The sequence below is a fragment of the Rana temporaria genome, chromosome 3 (genome assembly GCF_905171775.1).
Source record: "Rana temporaria chromosome 3, aRanTem1.1, whole genome shotgun sequence".
Lineage (NCBI taxonomy): Eukaryota > Metazoa > Chordata > Amphibia > Anura > Ranidae > Rana > Rana temporaria.
The window spans coordinates 409,547,103-409,563,398 of record NC_053491.1 but is presented as its reverse complement, the minus strand read 5'-3'; the positions used below and the strand labels follow the sequence as shown (position 1 = coordinate 409,563,398).

Below are 16,296 nucleotides of genomic sequence, written 5' to 3'. Positions count from 1 at the left end.
TAGGCCTGGTTCACACCTATGTGTTTTTTCGTGCTTTTTACAGAAACACACTAGTTCATTTAACATGGTTTTCTATGGGACACGTTCATCTACGTTTTTTCAGCTGCTGCGTATTTGGAAAGGGTCAAGGATGTTTTTCAATGCAAACATTTTGCTTTTAATGTGCTGCAGAAAAGCATGTAATACATTTTTGCAGCAATTTGTGTTTTTTAATCTGCCCAACAAATTGGCAAAAAAAAAAAAACAGCAAATCACAGCAAAAATTTAGTGTGCACAAATCAAACCGTACAGCAAAAAGCACTGTAGAAACAGATCAAAAGCAAACTGCATAGGTGCTTACCGAGCCTTATGCTGGCCACACGGATCAATTTTCAGACGAGAATATTAATTTGAAAAATCTTTGTACATTCGCTGAATGAAAGAATGTTTGAAATATTCACTTGTTTTAGACCCCTTTCACATTGAGGAGTTTTTCAGGCGGTACAGCGCTGCTATCCCGCCTGAAAAACTCCTTCAATGCAGACTCAATGTGAAAGGCTTTCACACTGAGGCGATGCGCTGGCGGGAGACAAAAAAATCTCCTGTCAGCAGCATCTTTGGAGCGGTGAGAGGAGCGGCATGTATACTGCTCCTTCACATTGAAAACAATGGGAAACCGCGGCAATACCGCCTACAATGCGCCTCTATAGAGGCGCATTGCGGGCGGTATTAACCCTTTGTCGGCCGCTAGCGGGGGGTTAATACCGGACCACAAGCAGGTGATTCGCGAGGCAATCCCGGCGGTATAGCGCCGCTATTTTTAGCGGCGTTATACCGCCACCGCGGCTCCCGCCCCAGTCTGAAAGGGGCCTAACATTCTGTTTTAAAATTAATTTCATTTCTGAATGAAAACCACATACACTGTCTGAAAATTCCTTTGACCAATAAGTTTTCCATTTCAGATTCACCCTTTAATAGTATATACAGTATATCTCTTCTGTGTTATTCTCAGAGTGGATTAGAGATTTTGCTCCCTAACCATATGGTTTGTTTTTTATATTTACCACTGCATAGAGATATTTAGGAAAAAAATTGCCTTTTTTGAAACTTTACAGATTGACTAAATTATACAACACTTTTTTTTTTAAGGTTATTAACTGATTGATCGAAACAATATTTGGCCAACTAATAGTTCAGCTTTAGGTTACAAACAATACTTTAAAAATGATAGAAATAAAAATTGCATTTAAAAACAGGCTAAACAATCTAAACATTTGAGAAAATATGGGCATTGGCTGACCTGCACCAAAAATTGGATGAATACCCAACCTTGACCATTTTTTAAGAAATGGTTCTGCCTGAATCTAAACTGTCCGATTGGAGATACCAGGAGGATGCAGCTATGGGCGATTAGCAGCTGCAGCTCCTCACGTATTCAATGTTGCAGAACACAAACACATGAACACTAAAGCGATCTGATATGCAAACAATTGAGATCGTTGTTTGCCTGCATATGACTAGCACTTTTAATTTATACACCTTTTCTAATACAGCTGACTGTTTTTTTTTTTATGTCACAATGTAGATAATAATATTTCCTATCATCTGTGCCCAGTCTTGCCACACAGAGTTAATCCAGCTCTGAGCAATCCTCTTTTTATTGTTCAGGGAAATAAAACAAACTTCCAGATAAAAACCAAAGTCCTTGCTTGAGTGACGGTTTATTTACATATCTCGTGCACTGCTTGCAGACATACACAGCTTCTGTAAAAAGTGCTCAATTCACACCCCCCTCCCCTCTTCCCTCTAGCTCTATGTATATTCTGACGGCTGTCGCATTTTCTCATGGCACTGAACTGTGACTCACCCCATATTTTGAAAACATTTAATCAAAACACAGGGGAGGGGATGTGAATTGTGCACTTTTTTTCAGAAGGAATGACTTTGGTTTTTATCTGGAAGTCTGTTGTATTTCACTGAACAATAAAATATGATTGCTCAGAGCTGGATTAACTCTGTGTGCACAGATGATAAGAAATCTTATACTCTACATTGTGACATAAAAAATAAAAGAAAAACATTTTTGAGGTTTACATCCACTTTAAGGACAGATCTGCAAACAAAAAATTCTACAACATTTAGCTTTTCAGCCACTGTGAAAATGTAGATGGTGGCATGTAAGCAGGCAGACAGTAGACCTTTGCTGCCTTAGGCCTCGTACACACGATCAGTTAAACAGAGGAAAACGGTCTGATGGACTGTTTTCATCGGTTTGTGTGGGCCCCATAGGTTTTTTAACTATCGGTTAAAAAAAAGCCAACTTGCTTTAAATTTAACCGATGGATTCCTAACCGATAGGACTAAACCGATCGTTAGTAGGCACGACCATCGATTAAAAATCCACGCATGCTCAGAATCAAGGCAACGCATGCTTGGAAGCATTGAACTTCGTTTTTTTTCAGCACGTCGTTGTGTTTTACGTCACCGCGTTCTGACACTATTGTTTTTTTAACCGATGGTGTGTAGGCGCGACGGACCATCAGTCAGCTTCATCGGATGGACCGATCGTGTGTATGCGGCATTACAGGATTAAGGCAGAAAAGTAACCATTAGTAACGGCTCAACAGCTGTTGAATGTTCAAAAATGAACTCCAAGTGTGCAGTGCTCTCCAGACTTTCAAATCCTCAAAAGCTTCATGCTAAATTGAAGAAAGACTATGGGACTGGAATTAAACAGCTTACAAAATGTAGGAGCAGTGCTGTAAGACGAGTCGCAATACACAAGTTTTGAGTAGGACTTCCTGTCCCACTTCCTCCTTCCAACCGCCTAGGCAACTCCTCCTCTCCCCCTAGACGGCCCCTCCCTCTCGACAATCTTCTGGGACACGTCACAGGTCCCAAAAGATTGCCTGTCCACTGGTAGAGCGCAGCGTGACACGCTCATGCGCACCCAGCCGTGAAGCCGCAACCTTTCAAGGCCGGGTGCCCACAGTTTCAATGAAGGCACCGCAGAGAGGGGGAAAGGAGTGAGGCTCCGTGCGACCGCATCGTTGGACAGGCAAGTGGCTGTTTATTTAAAAAGTCAGCAGCTACACTTTTTGTAGCTGCTGACTTTTAATAATAAAAAAAAAAAAGCCTGGAACTCTGCTTTAAACTCATGAATAAGACAATCATTAAATTATAAAAATACTCTTGCAGTTGCGGCTCTGCAGTTTGCAAAGGTTACCCATTAAGAGAGAGTCTAGGGGCACAGTAATAAGGTGCATTACACCATACCTCAATCCAGCAGGCTCCCTCCATCTGTGGTACCATTCCCACTGGGCTTCTTCTCAAAGGCGCTCCAGCCTTTGGTGGTACACTTACTTCCTTGCATAAAATGCAGGACTAAAAAAAGGCCAGCATTGTATATGAGGACTGAAGGATCACCCACAGCCTGGAGTTTCAGGGAGAAGGCCAGTGATGGCGAAAGGAGTACGGTAAGCAATACAGCTGCTTCCTCTACCCCAAGACTAAAAAAATAGGATTTTTGTACTCACCGTAAAATCCAGTTATGGACGGACACAGCATCCTTTGACCTTAGGTTATATCCGCTTTCTTCCAGGAGAGTTAGGCAGAAACAAAGCACTTTAAGTGTTAACAACACTTTCCTCAGTGCAGCTCCTCCCAGGGGGCGTGGTTCTCCGGGTATAACCCACACCCTGCTCTAGCAGCTCCAGTTCGTAACAAGCAGTACAAACAAAAGGAGGGGTGGGTGCTGTGTCCGTCCATGAACTCAGAGAAATGGATTTTACGGTGAGTACACAAATCCAACTTTAAACTGCTGCCTGTAACACCTTGCGGCCGAAGGAGGCATCAGAAGATGCACTCACATCCACCTTGTAAAACGTTGAAAAAGTGTGGACCGACGACCAGGTCGCTGCCTTACACACCTGTACCACAGAGGCTTGATGCGGGAAAGCCCAAGAGGCACCGATCGCCCTGGTCAAATGTGCCGTAACCAGAAAGGGAGGCGCCCGCCCCTTCAGGGCATAGGCCTGAAGCACAACCTGTCTGATCCACCTAGAAATGGTGGTCGACGAGACTGCCAGACCTTTTCTGGGACCAGCCACCGACACGAACAGTGAGTCCGACTTTCGGAACGGAGACGTAGCAGATAAGTACACTCGTAGGGCCCGAACCACATCCAGGGAATGTAAAGTGGCCTCCTTCTGGTTTTTCGGGTGAGGACTTAAGGATGGAAGAACAATGTCCTCGTTAATGTGGAAAGCCGAAACCACTTTCGGGAGAAAAGATGGCTGCGGCCACAGCACCACCTTATCCTTATGGATGACCAAATAGGGAGCCTTGCAAGACAAGGCCGCCAGTTCAGATACTCGTCTGATCGAGGTAATTGCTACCAGAAAAACCACCTTTTGTGACAGAGTCAACAAAGGGATCTTTCGGATTTCCTCAAAGGGAGCATCCCGAAGCACCGAAAGGACTAAATTCAAGTCCCATGGGGGTAGTGGATGGCGCACCGGAGGAGCCAAATGTCGGATCCCCTGTACAAACATACGCACCAAGGAGTGCGCCGCCAAGGGTCGCTGAAAGTAAACGGCCAGAGCCGAAATCTGACTCTTAACCGGACTCAAGGCGAGAGCCTGATCCACTCCCCACTGTAAAAACAGCAGAATCCTAGACACCACGTTTGAACGAGGGTGCCACTTCATCTCCTCACACATAGAGATGTAGGCCTTCCACGTACGATGGTAAATCCTACGTGAGGTAGACTTCCGTGCACGCAGCATGGTAGAGACCACCGAGCCTGACAGGCCTCGGTCCTTCAGTACCTGGCTCTCAACAGCCAGGCCGTTAAAGCAAGGTGGAAGAACGGACCCTGCGACAGAAGATCTTCTCTCAGAGGTAGACGCCAGGGGGCGTCTGCCACCAAACGCACCAGGTCTGCGTACCAGGAGCGGCGCGGCCAGTCTGGGGCGATCAGGATTGTTGGAATCCCTTCGGCTTCCACTCTGCGCAGCAGGCGAGGAAGAAGCTTCAGAGGAGGGAAGGCGTAGATCAGTCGATAGTGACCCCAAGGAGCCACCAACGCGTCTGACGCGTCCACCCATGGGTCCTTCGACCTAGCCACGAACCGTGGCACCTTCCCGGTTGAGACGGGACGCTAGAAGGTCCACGTCTGGAGTGCCCCACTTTTGGCACAGACACCGAAACACCTCCGGGTGAAATGACCATTCTCCTGGGTCCAGTGTTCGGCGACTTAGGTAGTCCGCTTGCCAATTCTGAACACCCGGAATGTACACGGCCGATAGAGCCGGAACGGACCTTTCGGCCCACCAAAGGATGTGCGCTACTTCCAGCGCTGCAGCCAAGCTTCGTGTGCCTCCCTGATGATTGACGTAAGCCACGGCCGTGGCGTTGTCGGACTGGACCCCAAACGCCCCACCAGTCGGAGAGGCTGGCATCCGTCGTGACCACTGTCCAGTGACATGGCAGAAATTACTTCCCGGCCCGAAGCACCGGAGACGGCAGCCACCACACCAGGGAAGACTTGACCAGTTGACTCAACTGAATCTGGTAATCCAGAGAAGGAGCCTGTCCCAACGTGACAGAATCTCCTTCTGTAGTTCCCTGGTGTGGAATTGGGCATAAGGAACTGCCTCGAAAGAGGCCACCATCAGACCCAGAACCCTCATGCAGAATCGAAGAGACGACCACTTCTGGGATTGCAGAGTCTGAAGTTTCTCCGTTGGGAGAAAAACTCTTGCCTCCGCGGAATCCAGGACTAGCCCTAGGTATTCCAGACGCAGAGACGGAACCAACACTGACTTCCAGATATTCAGAAGCCAGTCGAACTCTTGGAGAGTCTGACACGTGATAGACACGTCCTCTACTAATTCTGAGCCTGAGGAAGCTCTCAGGAGAAGGTCGTCCAGATATCCCACGATAGCGAACCCTCGCTGTCTCAGCAGGGCCAGTATCGGGGCGAGCACCTTGGTAAAAACCTGTGGTGCCGAGGCCAGGCAGAAAGGGAGGGCCACAAATTGAAAGTGGTCCTCCCCGATCGCAAAGCGCAGAAATCTCTGGTGCTTTGTGCATATGGGAACATGCAGGTATGCGTCCATGATATCCAAGGATGCCATGAAGTCCCCCTGATGGAGCGCTGCTATTACCGAGCGAATCGACTCCATCCTGAATTTTTGCACTTTGACAAAGCAATTGAGGGCCTTGAGGTCCAGGATTGGACAGACCCAGGGCTCAAGTCCTGCGGGAACGCATGGGAACGGAGTTCCTGCACTTTTTTCACAGCAGGAACGCAGTTCCCTTTGCAGGACTAGAGCAGCCGAGCCGCCTGAGCCAATCCTTCACTAAGCGCCGATTCCCAGCTCGAGTCACTGTCAGGGCCAGGCAAACCTTACTAATTCTTTATGTTACTGGCCGCTTCCTGAATATGTATTCATCGGGTAGTATTCCGTCACTTCCTCAATGCCGCAATGTCTCCTGGGAGCTTCTGTCATTGTTCCCAGGAGACATTGCGGAGATCTGCCGCGAGTTATCGCGGGATTTAGAAAGAACATGCTTAAAAAAAAAACATGCGTTTTAGTAATTATGCATATGAGGGTATAATTTTTTATTTTTTTTTGGTGGGGGAGTGGATCTTGGGTGGGAGTTCCCACACTTTTTTCCCCAGGACTTGACCCCTGGACAGACCCCTTTCTTTTTGGGGACAACAAACAGATTGGAGTAAAACCCCTGAAACCGTTCCATCGAGGGAACTGGCACAATCACTCCCCTGACCAGAAGATCCTGGACAGCCCCTGACAGAGCCTGCCGGCGAACCGGAGGAAGCTGGAGGTTGGAAGGAAAAATGTGTTTGGTGGACAAGAGAGAAACTCCATCTTGTACCCCGAGGAAACTACTTTGCAAACCCAACGGTCGGAGAGGAGAGACCTCCACCGAGCTGCGAATTCGCAAAGCCGGCCCCCCACCCGAGACCCGGGCAGACCTTCATGCGGAAGCAGGTTTGTCCGCAGGCTTGTGGAACCAGGGGCGCTTCTGCCCTGCAGCGGGCGCCTTAGCACCTTGCTCACCCTTAAAAGGCAAATCCACCAAGGCCTTCTTGGAGGATTGGTCCGCAGACCAGCATTTCAGCCACACAAGGCGGCGGAGGCTCTGGAAAGCAAGGGAAGCGTATCCAGGGCCGACTCACAGACTCATTTTTAGACCCTGAACCAATTGTTCAGCCAGGTCCTTGCAGGTCTCGGAAGCATCCTGCTTCTCCAGCTTCTGCAGCAACAACTTTGCCCGTTCAGTCAGTGTCTGCGACACCAGAGACCCGGCCACGACCGGTCTCACAGCCGAACCCACAACTGTGAGAACATAGAGCGGGCCACAGACTCCACTCTCCTATCAGTGGGGTCCGTAAAAGCGGGAGCCCCTTCCACAGACAATGTGGTGGCTTTACTCAGTCTGGACACAGGAGGGTCCACTGACGGAGGAGAGACCCACTTTTTTAAAAAGTCCTCCTCAAAGGGATAACGGACCGCAAAGTTTTTAGGAACAGCAAAAACTTTGTGGCGTGTCCCATTCCTTACATAGCAAATGCTCCAAATAAGGACTACAGGGAAATACTTTTGTGGTGCTGGGCGGCTTGTGGAACCCAAAAGGGACCGGCACAACTGGTGCTCCCGCCAAATCCTCAAGTTTATGAGTATCACGCACCGCAGAAATAAGAGCTCCAACAAATTCCCTATCATTTACTGACCCTGAGGCAGAGTCATCCTCACAGTCCGTGAGGGTGAAGCCTGCATCATCTGACATTACAGAACCAGAAGCAACAGCAGGCAATGAGTCTGTGTCAGAGACATCCCCAAAAGCAGGCTCAGGGAGGGGGCGCTTTGTACCCCCCTTCTGGGCACTAGCTGCTTCAAACCTGGCGATAAACGCCTCAAGTACAGCCGACACTGCCTCAACAGATGCGGCAGGAGTAGGGGGATTAAAGTATAACTCAGGCATTGCTGGGGCAGAAACACCAGGTTCAGGTTCCATGTTGCCCCACTGCTGTGTACTGCAAGACAGAACAACCCACCGGTCACCTCCTGGCTGCAAAATAGAAGCAGAGGCCTCCCAGGGACTCACCACCCCACCCAGCTGCAGAGAGAGCTGAAAACCTGAGGTGTGCTCTGATGTGCTGGCTGTGCTGTGTCTGTCACCTCAGGGAAGAATCACAGCATTTCACAGCGCTAAAACTGTCACAAGAGGCCAAGAGATTTCCAAGATGGCCACCGTGTGAGGTAAAAATCACCAGCGGAACTTTTACTGTAAAAAAAAAAAAATCACCAGCGTGCTACAGGAAAATGGCCGCCAAGCTATGTATATCGCGACCACGGCAAAATGGCGGCCGTGGCGCAGTTAAAAATCCCCAGTGACGCACCAAACACCTCATACAACACAGTAGCACCCCCTAGAGTAACAACACAGTCTCCCAACAACACACGGGCCCCGGTGGTAATAAAGAAAACCCAGGAGGCCCCCCTTCACAGCCGCTACCCAGTCAGGGGAAGGAGGGAGAGGAAGGGGAGAGAGGAAAGCAGGGCAGACCCCAGTCGACCTCCCCAGGGAAAAACACCACCCATACCACCTTGCCAGGGCAAGGGGCCACTACTTACCCTACCTGCGAATACCGGCTGGAGGCATCCCGGACAGAACCAACGTCCACTAACGGCATGGCTGTCGGCCAGACACACTGTGACAAGGCCATAGAGACCGGTCATATGTGTGTCCTGGAACATGTAGTTCCCCCGGCCGCCCCTGGAGCAATGGGGCCTGTCGTGGATGACCCAGAGCTGAGCTGAGGGCCGGCACACGCTCGATGGCCGAACATGGGGGGACTACAAGAGTCAAGACCCAGCCTGTCACCCAGTCGGCAGTTGATAGAAGAATCACAAAAATGCAGGAACAAAATAATTAAAAGCAAGAAAATCGCAAGAAAAAAATCTCCAGAGTACAGGACTCCAGAGTGCCTGTCCTCTCCTGTCGTTAGGCAGAAAAAAACTGGAGCTGCTAGAACAGGGTGTGGGTTATACCCGGGGAACCACGCCCCCTGGGATGAGCTGCACTGAGGAAAGTGTTGTTAACACTTAAAGTGCTTTGTTTCTGCCTAACTCTCCTGGAAGGAAGCGGATATAACCTAAGGTCAAAGGATGCTGTGTCCGTCCATGAACAGAAGAGAAAGAGAGGTATGTTTTTTTGTTCCCCCACCCCCAGAATCATACTTCCCTAGGTGGATACAACATCTGTCCCCTGGCGCCTCTGCACTGAGAACCAAGCGATCGAACACCGCTGATGGCTCGGTTCTTCACAGCTGCTCTAGCAGAAAGCTGATGACTTGCCAGTCAGCAGCTCTCTGCCCTGCACCCCCTCCCCCCCCCATGCTCACTGCTGGAGGGCTGAGCTGTGGAGGGGCCGTCTCAGCCTCTCAGCTACTCGCTGAGAGGCTGAAACAGGCATAAGTCCAGGCACCTGGCGGATCCAGTCTGTCACGATGACACCGTGTCTGGACTGTATTATGTGACATCAGCAGAGAGCGAATTGCACTCCTGTGACCCATAGGAGAATCCCAGCCAAACAAGCTTAGGCTGGACTTCTCCTTTATAAAACATTAAAACTCTTACAATATGGGAAGGGGATCCCCACTGCAAGGGTACATCACCCAAGTGACGACACATCCCAGAATTCTTATACTAACCTGTTATTCAAACATGAAGATGGAAATACAGCAAAGGCGGCTGGTGAGCTACCACTTGGCAGCTAGAGGACTTATGTTACAAGACCTCTAAAAACAATGCAGTCACATATTTCCTCTACTCCAGGGTAAACAAATCCTAGGAGCCAGGAAGCTTATGTGCCAAAGGAATATACCTAGTACTTGGGCATATTTCTATTGCCATTATAAGCTCCCTCACTGTCATGAGGGCCTGATCCTTAGACTGGCTCCCGAATTCACCCACTTCTATGGAGGTTATGTAGGGTAAAAAATAATAATAATGGAGCTGGCATGCAGCTTGCCAAGCCGTTGTGACTACAAATGGAAGCAGCAGATCATGTTCTGAATGGTAAAAACACCATGAACAGTTAGGAGACAATTAGGAGGGCATTATGACTTCAGAATCTTTCCTACTACTGGTAACCCAGAACTAAACAGCCGCACTTTGCGTTTCAAAACAGTAGATAATAAACCCATTTATTCATTCATTCGGATCAACTGAGCTGTGTAGAGCTACTGTCTCTCCAAAGAATGCCAATAGCTTGCTGATCCCAGTAGTACTAGAGCCTGGCAGTCTATGTATTAACAAAAAATATTATAAAAAAGGGGCAGTCAAGGCTAAAAGATGTCTGAATGCTTTTGCTTTTTCTATAGTTGAGCTGTAGAAGGGATCTAATGTACATTATATAACTACCATTTGTGCAAAGGTTCCTGATGAACCATCTTCAACCTCCCTTGTGGAGTCATTAATCTGTGTGACAATGCATTAAACATTGATCAGCTAGTCATGAGTTACTCAACTGGTTCCATGCTGCATACACCTTAAGTGCAAGAAAACCTGATGACCCTTATTCCAAGTCATATGGCATAATGGTGAAGTTTGGCAAATTAAACTATATGGGTAGTGCCTTGTAGGAGTGACAAGAAGGAAATAAGTGTGAAAATAAGATTCTTCTGCATTTCTTCATAGCCACCGACAATGCTGAGGGGGAAGTAGTGGGGAGAATAGGCATAACTGCTGGAGGATTTGGGAGGAAAGGGCTGTAGGGATTTAGCCAGGTTGGTTAACTAGTTAGGTTAGAAATGTCAGCATACACTAGCCTGCAGCCTTCTTTAACGGATACAGGCCAGCAGACTTCTAGAAGATTTCAGTCCTGTAAAGTAAAAAGTAGTAAATTTTGGGTTTAATGCTGGGCTCTAAAGTACAAGCCAGAGGTAAATAGACCAACATCTTACAATAAAAGGTTTACTCACGTGGAGCGCCTGAATACATGATGGAGAACAGGTTTATTCCAATTGTGCAGGCATAGAAGACAGGCAGAGCTCGCAGTCCATTGGGTACAGGGTCAGCCTGCAAGAAAAAGAAACACCACAATTAAAAACCAAACATCTCCAGAGCATGGAAAAGTTGAATATCCTTCCTTTACACTGCACCAAGTGCACCATTGTACATATGACAAGTATGGAGGGAGTGTACTCTACTCAGGACAAAGTAAAGAAAACTATGTGCATTCTATGCAAATTCAGCCCCTTCCCATCATATCACATACTATGCCCAGAAAGACTATTACAGGCACTGAAGTCAAATAGCACTTGATTTGTGCTAGAGGCTTGACCTTAAAGAGTTTGTTCACCTTTACTAAAAAATTGCCTACATTTCTGTAAATCTAAAACTGTGCAGATTTGCCTAAAGTTGAATAATGCTCTTGCTATAGGTGTAGGCCATTTACATACCTCCTGAAGCCTGACTGGAATACACCTAGGACATTGCCAAGTGAGACCTATTCATTACTGCTCACATTCACCATTGCAGAAGTGAGCGCTCAACTGCTGAGCTCACAGTTACTGCATCAGGGGAAGAGAAATAACACATGAGGGGGTTTGAATCAGAAATAAAAGCACACTCCTGTAATGGTGGAGGTGAACAATAACTAGGTCTCACTTAGCAATGTCTTTTTTTTTTCTTTTTTGGTAAAAGGGAGCTAACCCTGAAACATGACACATTATGCTCCACTGGGGCCAAGACTGATCAAAAAATGTACAGGCGGTCTCCTAGTTACAAACATCTGACTTACAAACGGAGGGAGAAAACACAAAGTGAGATGAAATCTACTTCTAGGAAGGGAAATTCACTCCTGTAAGGCCCCGTACACACGAGAGGATCCATCCGCTGAAAAATCTCAACGGATCGGTTTCAGCGGATAGATCCCCTGGTGTGTACGTTCCAGCGGATATTTATCCGCGGATATTTCCGAATTCCAGCAGATAAAAATTTGTAGACATGCTTACAAATCTATCCGCTGGAATCGGCACCAGCGGATCGATCCGGCGGTCTGTACAGACTCACCGGATCGATCCGTCCGAACCCATCCCTCGCATGCGTCGTAATGATTCGACGCATGCGTGGATATCCTTATATGACAGTGGCGCGCACGTCGCCGCGTCATCATCGCGGCGACGGCACGACACGTCACCGCGATGGGAATTCGGCGCGGATTTCGATCCGATGGTGTGTACACTCCATCGGATTAAAATCCGCAGAGGATTTATCCGCGGATAAGGTCCGGCGGACCGTATCCGCGGATCAATCCTATCGTGTGTACCAGGCCTAAGAGAAATTATGGGGGGAAAAAAAGGTACCTCCACTAATGCTTTAGCATCAAGGCTTGTTTCCACAACAATCCAAAATTTTCTAAATCCAATTGTCATTGGGACAGGAAGTGAGGTAAAATCTTGTAAACAGGGGCACAGACAGCAAAACAAACGGGATAACCCTTCCCTATGTTATCCAAAAAGCTTAAAAATAGTTTTTTTTGGCTGGAGCTACAGATTCAACGTAAGAACAAACCTACAGACCCTGCTCTTGTTTGTAACCCGGGGACCACCTGCATTAGGTACACAGACTTTATTCGGAACAGAGAGGGGCTGTATTTTGCCATATTACAAAGTGCACTAAGAGCAGTGTAAAATGCAGACTGATGGAAGCATCAAGCACCCATCTTAATTTACAGTCTGCTACATATATGTATAGCAAAGGGGTTGATTAAAAAAAAAAAAAGGGAAGAATGGAGGAGAGGATAGAAAAATATTGAGTTGCCACAGAAAGTTGTAGGCTCCAAAATCATCTTCATCTTGGCAATGACTCTTTTGTAGCAACCCCAGGATTAGATTATGGCCCTGGCACCCAGTTTACTATTCTCACTCTGTACTGTACAACCAAACCAGGTTCACACATATCCAGCTGCGGTTTGCAGTAAGTCCAGTACAGTTTTGTTTACCGGTTCAAATGCAAAATTTCTACTTGAATTCACACCTGAACTGGACCTAAAATTGCACAGAACTATTAAAAAATGAAACGCATCTAAAATACATCACTTTCCATTGTGGAGTAGTTTCAACGCTCAAACGCTACGAAACCACGCATAGGGAGCGTTTAACTCTTGTAAAATGCCCCATTCTAAAGCTCACTGACACCTGTCTGACACCCATACTAATGGTATAAAGAAGCTTTAGGAGTGTTTGTTGAGCATCAGTAATTTAGCAAGTGTGAATAAGCCCTAAGGGAAAATAAAACCCCCCCCCAAAACTTTTTTTAGGCCTTTAAAAACTTGTCCATAAACAAAAAAAAGTCAAAGGCCCTAAAAACACCAGTATTTACAAACTGTAGCAGCGCTTAGATCAAACACCTGTTTGAAAGATTCTTAAAAGTGTATATAGGAGACAGTAGTGCAGCTGATGGGGATGATTGTGATAGGTCAGAAAGTCTTTACAGCAGTGCTTATTTCACCAAAGTATTAATCACCACGTGGCATTTACATTTTGGTGAGTGCATCCCCAAAGGGGATTTGAATCCCCCCACGTGGTGATTAATCATTTGGTGAAAGACGCACTGCTGTAAAGACTTTCTGACCTATCACAATCATCCCCATCAGCTGCACTACTGTCTCCTATATACACTTTTTGGGAACCTTTTAAACGGGTGTTTGATCGAAGCCCTGCTAGTGTTATTTTGGACTCTGGGACATTAAGGAGTTTTAATATCACTGTTGATACATATTTATGATTTTTTAAGCAGCAGCTATATGTTTTAGATTTACACATTTATAGCCAGATTCAGAAAGACTGGCTTAACTTTGAGCCGGCGTAGCGTATCGCATACACGCTACGCTGCTGTAAGTCAGAGAGGCAAGTGCTGTATTCACAAAGCACTTGCCTCCTAAGTTACGGCGGCGTAGCGTAAATGGGCCGGCCTAAGCGCGCCTAATTCAAATGAGGAACAGGGGGGCGTGTTTTATGTTAATGACTCGTGACCCGACGTGATTGACGTTTTTAACAAACGGCGCATTCGCCGTCCGTGGACATATCCCAGTGTGCATTGCTCCAAAGTACGCCGCAAGGACGTATTGGTTTCGACGTGAACTTAAATTACGTCCAGCCCCATTCATGGACGACTTACGCAAACTACGTAAAATTTTCTAAATTCTACGCGGGAACGACGTCCATACTTAACATTGGCTAGGCCAGCTTTTTGTTCGACTAACTTTACACCGGAAAACGCCTTACGTAAACGGTGTATCTTTACTGCGACGGGCAAGCGTATGTTCGTGAATAGACGTATATCACTGATTTACGCCCTAGCGGCCGGCGGAACTAGACACCTAAGATACGACGGCGCAGGCAGTCGTATCTTAACTACATTTAAGTGTATCTCAATTTGAGAATACACTTAAATGTACGACGGCTTAGATTCAGAGTTACGAGTCTTACGACGGCGTATCTACTGATACGCCAGCGTAAACCTCTCTGAATCTAGCTATAACAGTTTTATTTTCCTTAGTGATCACATTCTAAGCGCAAAGTGGTGCTTTTAGATAGTTTGTTTTTTTAAGTACTTTTCTTGGTATTTACCAACTGTCTATGCGGGCCTGTGAGTTAGGAGGTGCATTGAAGATGCTGGACAAATATCTCTATAGATGCATGCTCCATTTCCAAAATGATCAATTGCAGAAGTCACAATGCTGTTTTTTTTTTTTTTTTTTTGGACAAAACCAATTTCACCAGCGGCAGTGCAACTAAAATATTTTAAACACCATTTCAAAATACTTCAAAACCTCAGCTCATGGCTATGACTGACAAACTGAAATAGGGCTCAGACATAGAGTCACAAGCTGCAGCATTTGACTGTTTTATGCCCTCTCATAGTCATGAAGTATTTTACAGAATAAGAAACAGCTATAGAAGAGATATCTTCCAACAGGGAGCTCAGCAGCAGGCCCATATAAAGAACTAAGAACACAGAAAGACAAGCAGCAAAGCAAAATTACAACAATCTAATGTTCGTTCACTTTTCTGGATACAGAAACAAAGATTTCTCAACTTTAGGAAGCTTAAAAAGGGCAATTGGACTAGAATTGTGGAACCTTTTTATTACTGCAAGTGGCATTTTCAGTTACAAGTTAAAAAAAACAAAAAAAAACACACTGTTTCCCCATTTTAAATAATGGTGGTAAATCTTTCTGGTCTTTACGGTTTGAGATTCCCCAGGTAGGTTTAAGTGTTGCAGAAGCAATGAGAAATTATGATAGATAGGATCTCAAACACATGGTTTATATTTTGCTCTAGTGCCACTAGACTTCTTTTGTGAGCAAGCCAAATCTTTTTACACTAAATCATGTAGACACCATAAACAAGTTGTTCTATGCAAGCATTCCAGGGTTTCATCTTGCCTTGCCAGGAGATACATTCATTTAGTGTGAACATGCCATCTGTGGATATTGTTCCATCTATGGTGGCAATGAGGAGTGAGCAATCCCCTGTGGTCATTGTGCAGAGGGGAAGACGCTTAAACAGGACAGAGCAAGACCTAGAAGTGCCAACTACTATAGTGAGTGTCAGGGCGTGGCCAGGACAGGCATGTGAGAAGAAGAGTGTCTCGCAGCTCTGCTCCAGCACAGGCAATTGATCCTCTCCCAGCAGTAACAGACGGCTTCCCACCCGGTCAACCTTCTGGCCCTCTGCACCTACGGAATGGGCAAACAGAAAAATAAAGAAATAAAAGGATTTCTTGGGCCCCGAATTCCAAGAATTCCTGGTCTTTTTATACATCAGAAGCAGTACCGCCGGCAACCATTGGATGGCGCATGGATACACACAGTTGTACAGAACTGTGAGAAATATTAATACATCAGAAGCAGTACTGCTGGCAACCACTGGGTGGCGCATGGATACACACTACAGTTGTACAGAACTGTGAGAGAAGCCCAGGCATCCATCCAGTGGTGCAGGCTGCTGACGTCGGTTCCGATATCGAGATCGCGATCGCGATCTTATTACGATTAATCGTGCAGCTATAATTCATATAATACAAATCTTTCACTCAATGGCTGAGTAGTACTCCACCCAACTCAATTTTTTTCTGGGCGTTGAACGAAATTAACCATCACACTACTGAAATACAGCGCTATATACACTGTATGTAGCCGAGGCTGCATACCGTTCAGAGCCGAGAGTCGCTGCATGTCTTAGCAAAGTAAATAGTTTACTTGGTCCAACTA

General features: G+C 46.5%; 1 protein-coding gene across 2 annotated transcripts in view; it reads right to left on the bottom strand.

Annotated features, from left to right (window-relative positions):
• SLC20A1 (solute carrier family 20 member 1) overlaps positions 1 to 16,296 on the bottom strand; it is a 58,019-nt gene that overhangs the window by 13,751 nt on the left and 27,972 nt on the right. For both annotated transcript variants that reach the window (XM_040345993.1, XM_040345994.1), the window contains exon 5: positions 10,997 to 11,093. In XM_040345993.1, the coding sequence (XP_040201927.1) occupies positions 10,997 to 11,093 (97 nt within the window). The remainder of the gene's footprint in view (positions 1 to 10,996; positions 11,094 to 16,296) is intronic.